General features: G+C 39.3%; 1 protein-coding gene and 1 long non-coding RNA gene across 9 annotated transcripts in view; one reads left to right on the top strand and one right to left on the bottom strand.

Annotated features, from left to right (window-relative positions):
• The window catches only part of MARCHF6 (membrane associated ring-CH-type finger 6), a 47,280-nt gene extending 32,317 nt beyond the window's left edge, over positions 1 to 14,963 (bottom strand). For 2 of the 8 annotated variants that reach the window (XM_061369681.1, XM_061369684.1), the window contains exons 1-4: positions 14,790 to 14,963; positions 9,859 to 9,958; positions 8,927 to 9,000; positions 777 to 920 (exon numbers count right to left, since the gene is read on the bottom strand). In XM_061369681.1, coding sequence (XP_061225665.1) covers positions 777 to 920; positions 8,927 to 9,000; positions 9,859 to 9,958; positions 14,790 to 14,808 — 337 coding nt within the window. In that variant the 5' untranslated portion in view covers positions 14,809 to 14,963. Of the gene's footprint in view, positions 1 to 776; positions 921 to 8,926; positions 9,001 to 9,858; positions 9,959 to 10,428; positions 10,452 to 13,303; positions 13,476 to 14,093; positions 14,122 to 14,789 lie in introns of those variants that run through there. The other 6 variants (XM_061369682.1, XM_061369689.1, XM_061369683.1 and 3 more) reach the window with 5 other exon arrangements.
• A 277-nt stretch (positions 14,964 to 15,240) lies between these two features.
• LOC133221077 (uncharacterized) lies at positions 15,241 to 17,538 on the top strand. The gene is made up of 2 exons (XR_009727882.1): positions 15,241 to 15,370; positions 17,390 to 17,538. It is a non-coding gene; the product is annotated as an uncharacterized LOC133221077 (long non-coding RNA).
• The last annotated feature ends 622 nt before the right edge of the window (positions 17,539 to 18,160 follow it).

Below are 18,160 nucleotides of genomic sequence, written 5' to 3'. Positions count from 1 at the left end.
CAAAACTAAGTCAGTGCCAGCTACAAATAAAAGCACAGAACATATTGAGAAACTGTCTAGGGAGATGCATTTACTGCCTCAGTGCTATTTTGTTACAGGGTTAATTACTGTTTGGAAAGATGCACTTCCAATCATTTCCTTCACTTAACACTATATCTCTTTTACCTCTTTTTATCTTCTCTGTATTTTTAGCTTGTTGAAACATCAATAGTACTCTTTCCATTTATTTTTGAAAAGTAAATTTCAAACTGAATACTACAGTAATTTAAACACATGTGCTCTTTTTCTACTGAATTCCTTTAGTACTCATAGTTCTTTATTTCAGTTTTTTTTTTTTTTTTAAGAGGAGCTTTACTAATCAAGTAAAGGGACTGTAAAGGGATTTTGGGTTTCATACTAAAAAGTAAAAATAAATATTGCACTTTGATTTATAGATAGTTAGAAAAACCAGGACAATTCTTCTATCCTATTAAATGGTATAAAATAAAAGCTTCCATGAAATAAGATAATTGAAAAGAGGCATTTTATTGGAGTAAGAAGTTTAAAAGCCCTTTTATGCATTTTCTTCTATCTCTTAATACCTTCCTGCCTTGCACTACTGGCGTAAGAGTCAAGCAGCTAGAACTTTCAAGCAATACATAAGTGAAATAATGTCTTCAAACTTAGGATTTATTATTTTTTGTAATAAACCAACAATAATCTCACAAAACTTTGCTGCATGAAGTGGTGTATTTTCCTGCCTGTAACACTATTACAGTACAAAAATTACTACTTACATGCAGTAAGAGGTACTACTCCCAACCATGCAAAGGCCACAAGTGTATAATGAAACCAGTATCGTATTGCTGTGCCAATACTTGTAACCAGTCCAGCAAAGATGTCTTGGATTGGAAGCCGTGAAGGCATATCTGGGGAATAAACTGTGTAGAAAAGGCACTTATGAAACAGTTCTTCCTTTAAAGAAGCATTTCTGTAAAATTCCTGCCAACTACAAAATGCTTGTATTTGGCAAAAGCTTACTAGAAGAATAAGCACATTTTATAGATTCCCAAGAGATGACCCCAAACAAACAACAGAAAAAACTTCACATGACACATTCGTTACATTGTGTACTGAGTGGAATGAGAAAATTAATAAACTCCATGCTAGTTTTTTACTTAGAGAAGTTTTCTTAATAGCTTTATCAACTGTAAACTGATCATCTCAAAATAAGCTCAAGCCTGCAAGAAAAAGCAGATTCTAAATTCAGCAGCCCTCCTACTCAGCAGTACCTCAAAGATATCCCTGTTATTCATAAACTTAGTTCAAGGAAAGAGTACAAGGAACAATTAGCAGTTTTGTATACTGACAATCTGTGTTAGGTGAACTTAGATTCCCACTTGCTATCCAACAGCACAAAACCAAAAAAAAAAAAAAAAGGGGGGGGGGGCAAAATGAGAGCACCTCACAGACAGGAAAACAGAAGGGAACTGATTATTTACAGACCTTGAAATTTACATAGAATGCCTTTTACTTTCAATAGTTATCTGTTTCATATCATGCAAGACTTCTTTAACGGTTACTCCTATTACAGCACACAATGCAAATCTCTTAGCCACTACAGACATTTTCATAACAGTACATTTTTACAACTTTTAAATTCAACACCTATATATTACATAAACCTGTCCTTACTCAAAGGCCAAGAAAAACACTGACAGTTTCTTCTTTTGCAAACAATTAGAAAACATTTATCTCTAATGATTTCATTACATTTCTTTAGCTTCCACACACTTACATGGACACCAAGAAGTGGTTATACACAGTGTCAATCACAGATTTAAATAAAGGTAAACTACAGTTAGGAGTTGCACAAAGACATTGCTGCCTGGATATTTAAGTTATGTTGAAAACAGCTGAGCTTGAAGACTTTCACACATTTAATTAATGGACTACTTTTCAAAAAGAAAACAAAATCACATGCTTGTAACTACATAAAGAAATGAAGTTTTATAAGAATGACTAGAGAAAAGTTTTCTTTCCCTCTCATGGACAACCCTTTGAAGTCTGAGAAATACTGCTTCATACAATCCACTTGCATCCCCTCATTTTCTCTAATGAACATCTTTACTATCTTTACCTACACTCCTAAACATTCTTTTACTAATCTCAGAGAAGAAGCTTCTGTAGGAGAAAAAAAACCCTCTCTTTTCTCTCCAGGGACATTTCCCATAGTTTCTGTATTGTAAAAAAAACCCCTCAAGAACACAGAGAAGTAGTATCAATGTGCATAAGGTAGTCAAAGAATGTGGAGAGATTGGTGCATTTCAACATGTGGATTATATTTCACACAAATTAACAACAAAACAGTAACCATAAGGCAAACAGTAACTTGTTTTAAATTTCAAAGGTTCTCAGTTGTCAGGTATCTGGCAAGGAACTGGAATTTATAAAAAGAGGACTACAAACATAGCTCTAGGGAAGTGTAGCTGTGAGAACATAAAGCAGTAAATGAAAGCAGGCCAGAAACGTGTTTTGACACTATCTACCAAGTTACTATTTTCTTATTACAAAAATAGAAGTATACAATTTGGCAGTTTTATAGAAAATGCCAGCTGAAACAAAACTGTACTCAGCAGACACTCAAGAGGCTTATTTTATTCATTTTACAAAAAGGCATTTTAGTCAACACTTTGGAACTTTAACAGAGCCTACAAGGAAAACATTAACTTTGCATTAATCATCTATTTGTTAGGGAGAAGCTGGGAGGGTTTAACGTGGTTTGTTTTTTTTATTTGGGGGGAGGGGGGTTTGTTTGTTTTGGGGTTGTTTTTTTCTTTTTTAGAAAAATGCATATTTCAGGAATTACTCAACACTTACACAGGGGATTGTAGAAAATGGATGCCCATCTCAACTCAGGAAAACTGAAGTGGTTGTAAATGTTAGCACCTCTACATCCTCACTTTTCAAAGGCTTTAGGATTACCAACTGAGCATTCAAATAAATGCACAGCACATCTACTACTCAGAGAAGACAAACTACATCCCATCTACTACTCAGAGAAGACAGGCTACATCCCCCAAATTTTAACAATTTGGTGACTTTTGATGATTTTAGGAGTTGAGAGTGGGGCAGGGGAAGACTGCTGATTTTCCTCTGCCACAGCTCAAAATATATAAAGCTTCTACCACTCGAAGCTTTATACCATGATGATAAGATAAAGCCCTTCTATGTCATACATTTGGTGGGTGAAATGCAAAAATTCCTAGAACAGGAACCCCTAGTGTGCAAGCATAATGCAGCATTGAAGCTTGCTGCCAGTGATTTTCACAGCTAATCCTCCTACTTGTGTCTGTCATCTACTGCCATTTTCTTCACATTCCACCTCTTTATCCACTCTCCACCACCACTGAGAGGCCTGAGACTTTGACCTGTCACCACGATATACATCCTCTTCATTCTCTTTCACACACTTGTTCTTCTTATTTTCCTTCATTCCTTAATTCCCATCTCATCTTTTCTAATTCAGTTTGAGAAAAAAATTCCCTGTATTATTTACCACAGTTTGTCCAAATAAAAGTATCTCTACTAAAGTCCAGTTAAAGGAATAGCTTTTTTCTATTATAGCAAGAAATTCAAACAGACTTCGGTTGAGCATAAGTGAGCTTTGATAGCTTTAGCTGTCCAGGTCATGGACTAGAAAGCTTTTCAGATAGTCGGGTCACACCTGCAGAGTGTAACAGCTATTTTACTTATGAATACTAGGTTTGGGTGGTTGTTTTCTGGGGGCGGGCTTTTGTTCAACCCAACTTTCCCCCCATTAAGCCTAAGATTTTCACAAACACAAATATTAATTTTGTTTCTCCAAACCAGACAGCTTAAGACAAAAAACTGTTGTTATGCTGATATAAATAAGGTAGGAAAACCACAAGGCTGTATTTAGAAATGCTCCTTTTCCTAGAAAAAAATAAGGAAGAACGCAGACAATGATGATACATAGTTTTCAAGGAAACAGTGTGAAAACAGACTTCAGGTGACCAAAAAAATCCAGAACAGGAAAGTGGAAAAAAAGTCCCCAAAGTGATACCTTTCAGTTTATTACAGGAAGCTTTCTCATGATTCCCATTTCCTCAGAGGCTACTCAGTAAAAATATTTCACAACTGTACTTCAGCAAACACAACAGGGACAATCTGCTCGACTTGAATACTCTAACTCATAGCAAGCTTACAAAGAAATAAAACTAACTTCCCATTTAACCTCTCACAATTTCCCTTGCAAGGAGATATGAGAGGCATTTAGTCATGGCACAGGCAGTACAGAAACAAACTCTTATCAGAGCAGTATCTGAGCAATAATAGGGGCTTTCTGAACACCCCTATGTTCTGTTCTGACAATATAACACATAATGATAATGATAAATATTAGTAAGTATGAATAGTTTCATACTTCACTTCTGTTTCTTGCATTAAAAAAAAAAGGAAAAAAGAAGCAGCAACACCAGGAGGCTGCACCTTCTGTAGTTACACATGCCAGCTGCACAACAGAAAAAAATTACCAATACAGAGAGAACACCAGGCTTTTTCCAGTTCTGAAATTCTCTTGCTTCTCTTTCCTGTCCCACACCTGCAGTAGAATCCCTGTACAAGCCCACCTCTGCAATGAACCATCAACAACGTGCAACTGGTCCAAAAGCAACTGTCCCAAGACTTTCCTTTGTCTCCTAAGGGCTGAGGGCAACAGAGCTGCAGAAAGAAACTAGAAAAGCAACAGCCTTCTGACATGTATAAAACCCCCTACCACTATTTATTATGAAGTTTTAAATTTTTTAAATAGTCTTATTTTTCTCCACAGCTGCCACAGTGCAACTGCATCCTATTTCATGTCTCACTCTTTTCCCATTCCAGTCTACCTACTTACTGCCTATTTACTACCTATTTACTCATAGCCTGAATGGGTGCATACCTAGTGTGGAAGAAAGTAAATCACCTTTCTTTGATTAGGTAAAATAGTCATTTAGCCTACTTCACAGAATCTCCATACTTAAGAGTCCTCTTACCCATAAATTTGCTATTCACTATTACACTTGCAAGCCATTTACATGCCACCTCCCTCATCCATGTGCACTGATCATGAAATAAGAATCATAGAATAGGTAGGGTTGGAAATGACCTTAAGATCACCTAGTTCCAACCCCCCTGCCATGGGCAGGGACACCTCACACTAATGAGGTGTCACCCAAGGCTCTGTCCAACCTGGCCTTGAACACTGCCAGGAATGGAGCATTCACAGCTTCCCTGGGCAACCCATTCCAGACTGTGTAACTCACAAGCAAAACCTTGTGTTTTACAGGTGACGGATTAAAACAGTGGTTTGGTAAAACACGGGTTGTGAGTTACTCTTTACGTTGGATAAGATGATCTTCAAAAGACCCTTCCAACACAAATCATTCTATGTTTCTGTTTTACACTTCTGAGACATATACAGACTTTGCTGCAGATTGCTAAGGTAAAAGGAGAAAAATGACACCCCTTCTCATGTAAGCAATGGGTCTAACAAAACATATGACATGACACTCGAATGTATCTCACCTGTATGTTTACCCTACACCCTGAATCTGGCAGCAGACATGTTGAATTCTGTGCCAGCATGTAGTATTTTCTTTCCAAAGTTTGTTTTTCCAAACTACAGTTTCTAGAAATGCTGAAGCTATGGGCTATTGTGTTAAAGTTTGTCAAAATGAACAGGTTAAAAAAAAAAAAAAATCAGCCCATTATATCTGTCAATAAAATCTTAATTACTTCAAATGACAAGCCCAAGAAAATGGGACACTTAGTATAATTACATACCTTCCTACAGATAATTTTGTATAAAATTAAAGATCCAAACGCTTGGAACTTAAGCCTACAAACAACATGCAATTACTAAGTGGTGGCTTTTGCACACGTTTCTTAAAAATATAAATATATAATTTAATAATTTACAATTATGTCAGAGAGCTACTAATTTTTCTTTGCCTTTAAATCTGTGAACCATGAACATTCATATTAAGCTAGATATGCTAGTCACATCCAAAAGGCTTTAAAGATGATCAATAAAAGTATCAAGGCTTATGGTTTAATAAAAAAAACAAAACAACCCCAAACAACAACTGTAAGTATTTGATGTGGAGAATCTCAGTATGCCATAGGATAGCTTAGGAGCCCAATCAATCCAAATGATCAAAGGAACAAACAGTTCCCAATCCAACAAACTTTCATATTAATTGTTACATGTGAACAAAGGTGGCAAATAACAAGAAAGAGGAAGAACAGGAACAAAACAGGACTACAGCAATACAGTTAGGTCCAAATACATGCAAGCCTTGAACTAGTAACAATGCATGCATAAATCAAAAGCTTATTATAAAATAATTTATAAACTGAAGAGTAGCCTACCCATGTACCCTCTTCTAGTTTACAATCTTTGCTATTAGCTATGCTTGTGACATCATAATGACCACTTAGGAAGCAGAGAAATAAACGCCAGTCCCCAGACAAAGACCAGGCTAGTCTACCTCCATATTTGTGTTTTTAAAAGTATTTATGTTACTGTTACCTTCTACAGAAAAGAGAAGTTTTGAAAACTATCTTCTCTTGGGAAATACAATCTTTCACTGGTCAGTGCTTATGAACATTTAGTGTAGCATCAGCAAAGTGCACCCTAGCACATGACAAAAGAAAGTACATGTGTAGGAAGGAAAAGAATACACAGTAGCTGGCTCTTTAAAAACTCAGAAAGAAAACATCCAGGTTAAAAAGGAGTAATTGCTTTTTAAAACAGCTGTATGAATTTGTAACTGGAGAACTGCAGAAAATGAGTATTTAAAACCTGAATTTAGCTTCAAAGTGTGCATTTGAAAATAGAGTCATTAGCCTACATGACTAAACATTTTTAGAGAATGGTGCTATTATCCAGAAGAAAAATCAGTTCCTTTGTACTCCTGCCAAGACGCAAGTTGAACCTTCTACCCTTTCCTTCCTCTACAAACAGTAACCAACTTTGTAGCTCAGGTGCTAAAGAAGTCACAAGATGTTACAAAATTTAAAGAATATATGCCCTAGGAATATTTTATGAATACTCCATATGCAAACAGTTATGCTAGCAAAGGAGCCTTTGACAGGATGACAGCAGCAGCCTTAACAAGAAAACCAAGCTAAACTAAAAGAGGAGGTGCTGCTATCACTGCACTATTATTCTCTGTACTATTACTGCGTGTCTGTTGAAGCACAGATTCTAATTATATACACGTGTTTATGCAACCACATCCTGTGGAGAATTGTATCTGAAAGTGATTTAAACATGACATGGTTATAGACCAGATCCACCTTCACTCTGGATGACTGGCACATACACCAATCCTGCCTCTGCCTTATCATTCTCTCCCCAGCGCCAGTGATTCTTTCCCAGCTCCCACAAAGAGACCCAGCTTCCAGACAGCACATCCACATTATAGTCCAAATAAAGAAGGATAAGAGAAACTAAGGAAACCATAACTGCATGAGTGCTGGGTATGAGGGAAACAACAAAACAAGAAGCGCTGGGTAGAGAGGGCTGGAGGAATCTGTACTAGATACCTGACATATGCTACTGTGTGCAGCCTGGCAGAAAAGGAAAAAAAAAAACCAAAACCAAACCAACCAAACCACACTGTGCAATGTGCGATGTGAAAGCCAAGAAGAAAACATTATCAGCTGAAGGTACTCAGCCTGGGGAGTGGCCAGTGTGTGACAGGAAGATAAGAAGACCTTTGCTAGAGGTTGAACGTGGAGGAAGTACTTTATTACATGGTGAAGAAAAAGGTTAACTTACTAACAATTTCAAGGCTCCTCTGACAAATGCTACTTGTTAAAACCACAGTAATTCAATTATGTTTTCTCATATGTCCATAATCTGCAAGTACATTACAAGCTGTGCTACCAACAGCTGTGTCAGGCAAGGATTAAACTTCTGCAGGAACACTTCTGTTGATAAGGACAGTGAACGAGCTTTCTAGTGCAAATAGTAACACACATATAAAGTGCATTTCAATTAGAACTTCATGTCCTCTTTTTTCTCAAGACATGAACAGTGCAGATACTCAGCAGTTGTTTTTTTTTTTAAATACATGTCTGCACCATGAAGAACTGAGCTCAGCAGCTGCAAAGAATAAATTGGCACAAATAGATTTAATGAGAAAAACAGGTATACAAGAACCGCTTTACCTGTTCAACACGCAGTAAGTTGGCAATACTAAACAACGAGCCTAGCCTGCCACCAAGCCAAATGACCTCATTTATTTCTACTACTATTGTTTAGAATGCAATTAAGAATCCTCTGGGAACTACATAAAGATACACTTGTCCACCATAAGCTGCCTAACTTATTTAGTTGGATCTAACATAACAAGTGATGTAATACAGGACATTTACTATATTTTGACTGAAATACAAGTGGAGCATTTTTTGCATTATCTGTCAAGATCATTTGAATCTAAACTGACAGAAGTCAGGTGGTAGTGTTGCAGATGGACAGCTCAAAGGTAATTAACAACTGTTTTTCAAATTCAAATTTTGCTGTGGTTTCCCTAACATTCAGACTTTCAAACACTCAAAATTTACCAATGAAGCTGAAAACATGCCATATGCTGTAATGTTGGCAATAAAAGAATGCAACTGAGGCAGTCACAAAAGGTACAGAACAACACTTCTTTTATAGCTCACGTAAGATTATGAAAGACCAGATTATTCATTATTTAAACAATTCACAGTCTGCAATAATATGCATAAGAACTGCAATTCAAACAAGAATGTATGTTAAAATGCAAGTTTAGATCTACCATGCTGAGTGAAAAAGTAATCATTTCATATATACTAAGAAAAAATATCAAAAGAAATTCTGAAAAAAATAGGAGCAGTAAAACATACTTACTTGGTGTGAAAGCGAATCTGTGCTTACATAATTCACAGTATTCTTTTCTGCTGTGTTTAAGCCACTGAACTAAGCTGCAATAAAAAGTGATCATATTAACACATGCTATTACATCTCCTGCTTTACCCCTCCATTAAGGAAAACACAGTAATTCTCTGTTTTCAAACATAAATCAGGCTATTTGTACTATCAAGCAGGACTTCAATCAGCATGCTTATTAATGCCATTTAGGCCATCAAGTAAGTTTCACAAAGTTATAAAGATAAGATGACTATGAGAAATAGCAATTCCTCAAGTCCATCACTTTATTTATTGATAAAGTACATTCTTGGAGTATGTTATTAAAAAGGCTAATAAACTAAAACATATATCCCAGCATGGACACGCACAAGTGACACTATTCCTTATAAATACTTCGAGATGACACATATATGCACACAGCTAAGATTTAGAACTCTTTTATTTGCAAAAGAATGGCTATTAAAATACCTTCAAAAGGAATGCGTGCTTTAGGCCAGAATTACTGTTTTCAGCATTTCCTTGATCAAACACCTCAAAATGATCCAAAAGTACTACGGTATTTTTATTTCTTGCTATAAGGTTAGTTGTTCTTTTTATTCACAACTAGAATTGGGCAGAAAATGCCCAAGCATACTGACTTTTCTGTGTAGTTTTCATAAAGCTGACATATGAGCAGAACTGTAGTCCTAAATACAAACAATTGTCAGTATTGCCTTTTCACACAAAATCAATAAATTCTTTGTGAACTGTAATGAACCACCACATAAAAGACATCAAACCCCTAACATTTCTGGCAAAACCTGGATTTTCATACTAGCTAACCTGAAGACTTAGGATGTATTGGTTTTAGAAACACGTGAAGTGTTTTATTAACAACAAATAATTAAAAGCCCCGCAAAGACAGAACTCACCATTCCTGATGAATAAATTTAATACTCCCAGTACACACACATGGATGATAGAGAGGTTTCTCAGGAGTTCCTTCAGACCGACAGACTCTGCATATATCTGCTGACAAGGACACAAAGCTTATTACACTGCTGCTTAAAACCCTCAAATTTACAAGACAAATCCTACAGTTAAAATTCTAGAAGCTTTACCATGTAGCAAAACCAATCTAGAATATGTTGAAAGAGGATGAAAGACAGATTTCATCTGAAGCAAGACATGAAGTCTAAGAGATCACCAAAAAACAGCAAGAAGAATATTATGTGCCTGTTTGCATTATAAAAAAAACCACAACAAAACAACACACCAAAACCAACCAAACAAAACCTCAAAACAGTATATTTTTACAATTTCTAGGAAACAAATACAGTAAAACTCCACACAGAAGTGCTCTTTGCCTGAAAATGCTATTGCTAAACAAACATAAGTGTTAAGGATAATCTTCCAGCAAGCAGAGACTTTAAAATGGAAAAAAAAAAACATTTACGTTTTGGACAACTTAAATGAAGACTGAGCAGAACAGATTTACTAACCCTAACAATGACTTAGACATGCCACTTGCTACTCTTGAACCTAACACGGATGGTCCTTGGTGCTCCTGATTAAAGGAAAAAAATATTCCATCAAAATAAGCAGAAATAGGTATTCTGTGAGTATTAAGTTTACTCAGGTTAAATAAGGCCATCCACTTCGCAATCTACAGCCTAGTCACAAAAAGAAAGACGTTTTCCACTTCTTATTTCACGATTTCATTTCAGCAATATTTCAGTAGGTCCCAAACCTTCTTTATTCTTTTTTTTTTTTTTGACATTTTCTTACATCTAAGAGTGCAAGATGTTTTATGGACAAAAAAGTGAGTGTAAACCTGTCCCTCTAAAGAACAGATGGTATTTTAATACCCCTCAGTTAACCAGAGCATTTAAATACACAACTAAATATAAACAGAAAACAAGCACTTGATTTCATAGAATCATACACAAGTTTGGGTTGGAAGTGACATTAAAGATCATCTAATTCACACCCCCTGCCACAGGTAGGGATACCTTCCACCAGACCAGGCTGCTCAAAGCCTCATCCAAGCCTGGCCTTGAACACTTCCAGGGATGGGCATCCACAGCTTGTCTGAGTAAATTACTTATGGAGAAATGGTATCTTCCCTTTACTACTTCTTTTACTTCTATTAAGAAAACAAACATAACCCATCTATTTTTATAGAAGATTTTAAGTTCAGGATTTCTCTTTTGTAAATTACTTCTCTATCAACCACCATTCAGCAAACCTGCATGACTGTAACACACAGAAACTGTAACACATCAGAGACCTCATTAGAAAATTACCAGCTTAAAGTACTGATGTGAGAATATTGAAAATACATAGTTCCAAGTGTGAATCACTTATCTTTGTTCTCGGTTGAAACCTCCAGAAGTTGATGTTTTTTACAAAAAGTTCCAAATGATACCAAACATTCAAATGTGAATATTCTTCTATACCCATAGTCTGCACAGTATTAGAGTAGTTTCTACACAAAAAGTGTAAGAATTTAAATGATTCTAAAGTAAAAATATAATTTTCTATTTATAGAAAAGAGATATAAATTTACTTGTATACCCCAACCCCCCCAGAATTAACAAAAACGTGTATTCAATACCACATTAAAGATGCTACAAAGAGACATAAAAGAGTACTTCTGTCACAGCCGTACTGGGCAATGACATATCACTGCAAACATCAAGAGCCCCTGGTTTCTCTGAGGACAAGACCGACCAGACCCACTACTTCAACTGACGGATTATTTTTTTGCCATAGAGAGTACTTCCAAATGGCTGCTCAGGACAGGTCTCTTCATCTGAGAGGCAAGACCCACTCACCAACTGCAGCATGCCCACCCTTCTCCAGCATTCCGTCCAACAGAGCTATTTCAACTATAGCAAGCTGACAACTTTGTACACTGGATAAGCCTCATAACAGGTCAAAGAACCACAAGAGACAGGATGTGAAACCGCTGCTCTAAGAACACTCTCTGGCATGAAAGACAGCAAGTTAAGAGCACACTGCTATCTGGAAGAGCCCCAAAGATCTCTGAACCCACTCATTAATGGTCTGTTGGCTTCCACAGCAGTTCACTTATCCTCAAGACTGCTGAGAAAAACATAATTTACTGAAAGCAAATAAATTCTTTCTTTGGAAAAGGTTTTCTTCTGCTAGCTTACTAAAATAAGTTAAACCTACATTTTATTTTTTCAAAGGATACGAGAAATTCTAGATATTCCCACTTGTTTTATAAATCCAAATAAACATATTATGAGTTTAACAGTCTGGACTCTTAAGCAGCTGATACCTTCAAATCGATAAACCCTGCCGAGGGCCAAAATGTAAAGCTACTTATGACCTACTGTCACATTCAGAGGGAATTCCACTGCGTCATACATGCTGTTTTTCCACTTGCACAGACACTTTGTGCCCTGTCCTTCATGTACGTGTTTTGGAAAGAATGACCTTGGTAACAGTTCTTTTTTGTTCCCCCAGAGAGCAATTCTCTATCACCTCTCTAAACTGAATGTTCATTGTTGTAGCATTCAAAAGTGGAGATAATGTTATTTTGCAACAAGCTGATTTAACTGGAAAGAAACAGAAGCACCTCTCAGCAAAACCTGGTATCTGGCCCTCTCAGGTCCTAGAGAATAAACTCACAATCATTCTGAGGTGAAGCTGCTGCTTTGATCTAGCCTTTATTACCCTCCACAGCTTCTCTTATCTGAGCTCTCACCATCCAGTCACATTTTCTAGCTCCACAATGCAATTCAGTCAAGCACGAAATCCATCGTAACAACGTAATGTCGTTAGTGGACTATCAACAGCTAAGGAAGTGCATCTGACACCGCGACAGAAGTTCAGGCACACGCTAACACCAGAGCAGGGACTTCCTCTTCCTTAAGGCACAAACACAGTCTTTTCTGCTACTCTTGTTTAAAGCTTTATAACCTTGGGAAGCCTCTTCAGCATCCTGGCAAGTGTTGTGAAATTCTAATAGTGGGAACTGAAGTTTGAAACTGTAGAAGTTGTAACATTCTTGTGGTATTTATGGAAAGTGAGTGTATATATAGACTACTTACTTTCATGCTACTATTCAGAGCTTTCAAGGTTAACATTGATAAGGCTACGAAATGATATCTGAGACTACATGTATATGCATTTGTGTGGTTTTGTGTATATATATACATATATATATATGTAAGAACAGAAAAGTCAAAATTCCAATTCCAACCAAACACAAGGGTTTAGTTAAACGAGACAATGCCTTTAGATAACAATAGCCCTCTCTGCTTTCTCTTCATTACCACTGTTAATAACAGCTCGTAACAAGGTACAAAGATGGTGTCTGAATGAAATCCACCAAGATGGATTCACCAACTACTGGAGTGGTGGGAACTCAGATGGCCATTTCCAAGAATCCACAGTTTGCAACAGTCCAGGTTTTTCAGGCAACTGCAGGCCAAGCAATCAAAGCTTCAGGTTGTTAATTTCACCAGTGTGAGCAACTGTTGGCGTACAGAGGCAGGCCAAGGTTGCAGCAAGCAGACTGAAAAGTTGTTAAATATTAAACACAATAATATTTTGATAAATATTACTTTGTATAAGCACAAAAGATGTCTATAGCACAAGCCAGGTGCCATCTTTCTTCATCCAGTGTTTAATGGTTTTAATTCTCTGAAGCTGGAAAATCCAGCACCACTAGATAAAAAACTACATTCAGAATTACGCCAAAGCAACAAAAGCCAAGACACAAAGCACTTCCTTTGGAACTGCTTCCCTGCTGCAATACGTATTTGTAGTTATTGCTTAAGATGACAAACAAAGCTCAAATACTTCAAGAAACACGGCACAATACGTATCCTTTATTTATTTTGGTTTACACTACAATATGAACTACTTGCTTATCAAAGTTCCGCATCATCAGCTTGAACTATGCAGTTCCTCAACATACTCTGAGCAGAGCAAAAGTGCTGATGAAACATACCCGCGTCTATCCCAAGTAAAGCAGTAACCTTAAAAACGCTAACTATGCATTAAAAGAACATGACTATGACCTCTTTGACAGCCTACTTTTTAAACCGAGGTAAGTTGCTATGTGTTAGTCCCTTGTGGAAGACAGTGAAACATGCCAGCCCCTGCATCATTTCACTATTTTTCAAAGTACAATTTCTCAGCATAAAGTTAAGGCTGCAAAACAAGCAGCAGCTAAAGCTGCTCTTACGGCTCAGCTGGAGGTGTGCATTTTGCACTCACTAAGCTACAGGGCCGGGTACAACAGTGCCTGCCACCTAAGCGAAGCCGGAACCTGGCAAGGGTTTCACACAGGCTCGGGGCAGTCCCTCCCTCACGGCCTCTCACGCTGCGCCGCGGCGGGCGCCTCGGCTCCAGCGGCTTCCTCTCACACAGCCCCCTCCCTACAAGCGCACGGCCGGCGGCACCTCGCACCGGGTACCGACCGACCGGACCTGCCCCACGCCGGGTGCGGTGTTACCACAACACCGCCCTCCCCGCCTCCACCGCCGCGCAGCGCCCAGCTCCCAACGGCCGCGGTTATGTAAGGCGCCCCCGCGCGCACCGCCCACCCTCTCTCTCTCCCTCTTTCCCCCCGCCCCACGCCGGGCCCAGTAGAGGAGGGGCTCTGGGGTAGTGGGGAGGCCGGCCCGGGCACCTGCCGCCCCGGTACACTAAGTATCCCCCTTCGGGCGTAAACAGCAGCAGGCCAGCACAGCGAATACTAGGCCGCGTGATGTTCCCCCCTCACCGCCCCATGTCCATCCTCCACCCCTCGAGGCTTCCCGTGCAGAGCCCCTCTTCGGCCGGGACCCGGGGGTTGGCGGCGGTCGCGAGGCGAGCGCGCTACCTTCCTCGACGGTCTCCATCTTGCCGGGCTGACGCAGCGCCGGCCGAGCGGGTGGTGTGACCGCGGGGGGCGGAGCCGCGCGAGTACGCGGTGCGGGCACCGTAGAGACAGCACCATTGAGCTGATGGGATAGAGCGCCGCTCTCGCTGCGAGCGCCGCCTGGTGGAGTTGGTGGTGCCGGGAGACCCGGGAGAAAGGGGCCGGTGTGAGGCGCTGGGCCGGGCCACGCAGGGCTTCAGGACAGCCCGATGGTCGGTGCTGCGTGGCTGCCCCCCTCCGGCAGCGCCTGGCCCTGCCGCCGCGGGCGGGGCCCTCTGCCAAGGGCGTGGGGAACGGGGCGGTTGGTATCCGTGGAGGCGCCCGCCGCGGCAGGGGGACGCGTTCGTGCCCTGGGCAACGGTTGCACCGGGCGGAGCGCGGGAGTCAGGCACACTACTGCTAACACAGGTTATACATTGCACCTCAAACCAAGGGCAAACACGGCGTGCAACTTGAAGTCGGACAAGCTTTGGGGATGGCGGGTGCTGCAGGGCGCCGGAACTTGTGGCCCTGCGAACAGCCTTCCACCCTTCAGGCGGAATGTGTTACTTGTGAGTGGTCTTCTTCAAACCCCACCTCTCCTTCCTCAGCCTGAGATTTCCAACTGGAAAATAGGACTCTTCAGTAAAACACAACAACCTCTTTTAGCTTAATAATTTATGTTTTCAGGTCTTGCCAGCCTCAGTATCTGAGGCAGCATGCATTAAAACTTTGTACTCTGCCAGGGGCACAGAAAGTTATCAGATGGTCTCTGGCGAGTTGGCAAGAAGCTTATTAAGGAAGAAAATGGAAGTTCGTTCATTAAGGGTAAAGCAAAATTCAATGCTGATGAAGTGCGTGCATGTATGTATTACTTCGTTTTCCATTGTGGCACCTATTTTTACCCATCTAGTTGATCAACGAGTTGTAGCAACTTTCATCTCTCAATGTCCAAACAGTTATTAAATCCTTTGCATTAAGCCTTTGGCCATTGTGTCAGCAGCAGAGTGAATGGTAGTTCAAGTCTGGACTCAGAGTGCAGAGGTGGCACGTGCCCAAGTTACACTTTTATAACTCTTTTTCCCTCAACTTTAAGCATACCACTGCCTTCAGTAGTGTCATTTTCAAGCTGTTGGGATAAATGATACTGGTCTATGCAAGCAAAAACAGATCAGGAAATTGTGAAGGCTTGGGGTAGCTGTATAATTACAGCAAAGTGCTGCAATGAAACGTGGGCTATGATATTACATTCAGCTCTTCCGTGTTCTCCCTCTCAGAAAGGCAAGGCGAGAAAACTCCTACTTAAAACTTTAAAAATCAACTTTAATTTAAAATCAAGCTCGTTTTCATCTTGACAAATTATCTTGGCATGTAAGAAGTGCAAGTGCAGTGCTGAGGATATGAGAAGTTCCAGCATATTCAGTTTGTCTGAATGAGGAAAAAAATGATTAAATAACCCAAGAAATGGAGCACTTCAATTTCCAGGTGGATTTCTAATTCCTACTCTTTATTTCCCAAACATGTAACCATTGTTGGTACTCTGCTGCGGTAAATCAAATGTCATAAAATTCACTTTTAAGAAGCCATGGCAGGATTAATGTATATAATACTCCAATTTCAGTCATTCAGTCAGGCTTTTTTAAAGTAGATGAAACCTTTTGAAATGAGTCGCCGTAAGTTGCCAGTGAATAATTCAATTCCTGCCTGTATCTATCTATTCAGTCATTTAAATTACATAACAGGTCTTACACGTACACCCTCTTCTCAGCATGTAGAGAGAATTAATCCCAAAATTTTGTTCTTAGTGCTTAAGTATGGGCTACACAACAGCTCACCAGTAAGCCATGAGCTGATGGCAGGCCATTATAATTTAAAAAGAAAAGGAAAATTATAAGTTAAATGAAATAAAATCTCTCTCAGCCTTCTTGGTGTTTTTGGTGAATGTATTATTGATCCTCATATATTTGGTGATATGTTAGGTGTTCTTCATCTGAGAAATACACATGGCTTAAGTAGTTCTTAATTTTTGGTACAGAAGATGTTAGGAGATTGTTAATTAGCTCCTGACTGTCATCAAGGTCAAGTGCCAACAGCCACTGAATAAAGATACTGGAACAAAAAATCTCTGCTCCAAACAAGTTACCTGGATACCAGAGGAAATACAGAAGTTCTACAGGTGAAAACTGAAGACAGTAATAGACGTAACCCGAATCACAGAAGGTTGTGGCAAAAGGAAGGGCATATTTAGAGTGGGGGGGAGGAGTAAAAGATTATTTCAAACATGGTTTTATTTTGGTAAAATATTTTGGGTTTGTAATATTTAAATGCTTAGTTTTTTTTTTTCAAAAACTCTCTTAAAAGAACACAAAATATATATTGCAAAATTAAAACTATCCAGCTTTTGTATTATGACATATCCATCTTTTCTTCCATTTTAAAATGACTTCATTAAAATGTTTCACTTATATTTTTAGAGTTATTTTGAATGTTTGGAGCATTGAAAAAGCAAAAGCTAATGCTTTTCAGGGTTGCTTGGGCTTTTTTAGCTTAACAGTTCAAAATACATTTATTTTCTTACCCAGTTGTTTGGCTTTTTTCAGTGCTGTCCTAGTTCTTTTCCTCAGTTGGTTGCCTGACTCACCACAAAAATGGTTCATCTGGTTATGAACAGCAAGTAACAGAGATACGGAAGCCAGTAGACTATCTTAAGAAAACCCAAATGGATGTCAGTTTATATGAAAAGAAAAAGGCAGTATTTGGGGTGAACATGTATCTGATTCTTGAACAACTGATTCACCACTGCTAGGGAGGTCTAGCACTTTCATGGCAGGAGAAAAACTGCTAGAGCAGGCACTCTGGTATATAGCACAAAGTATGGCCTCCAGAAAATTAGCCTGGCATAATCAGAAAGCACAAAGGTTTGTGGACTAGAGAAACATACAGTGAAAGCCACTGGCACCCCAGATCTTCCCCATGCACTGCAGGGCCTTTTAAGGACATGCTTCCTGGTGACTGGGCATTTTGCCACTACATCTGGCAGAGCTGCCCCTAACCAGCAGGTAGCTGTTGTGCAGGTAGATTCCCAGCACAAAGACAGGGAGCAGTCATCTTGAGTGTACTGCATACACAATGATGTTTACTGCTGCACCAGGAGCATGGCCCAGGTGGTTGCACTGATGCTAAATGCTGACGCTGAAGCCTCAGTATTGACCAATGTGTTTTCTTCCCACTGGTGTTTGCTTCTTACTGAGCTAGGCTATGATCAGCAGCTACCTGAGGAATCAGACTTTCTCAATAAAAATGTGACTTGTGATTCCTGTTTTGCACACCTACTATGTGCTGTAAAATATGTA

This window comes from Neopsephotus bourkii, unplaced genomic scaffold, assembly GCF_033783945.1.
Source record: "Neopsephotus bourkii isolate Nb327-2 ecotype Australia unplaced genomic scaffold, CSIRO-AGI_Nbou_v1 NB_1508, whole genome shotgun sequence".
NCBI lineage: Eukaryota > Metazoa > Chordata > Aves > Psittaciformes > Psittacidae > Neopsephotus > Neopsephotus bourkii.
Note: the sequence above shows the minus strand (reverse complement) of the source record. Positions and strands in the feature narration are given on the sequence as shown.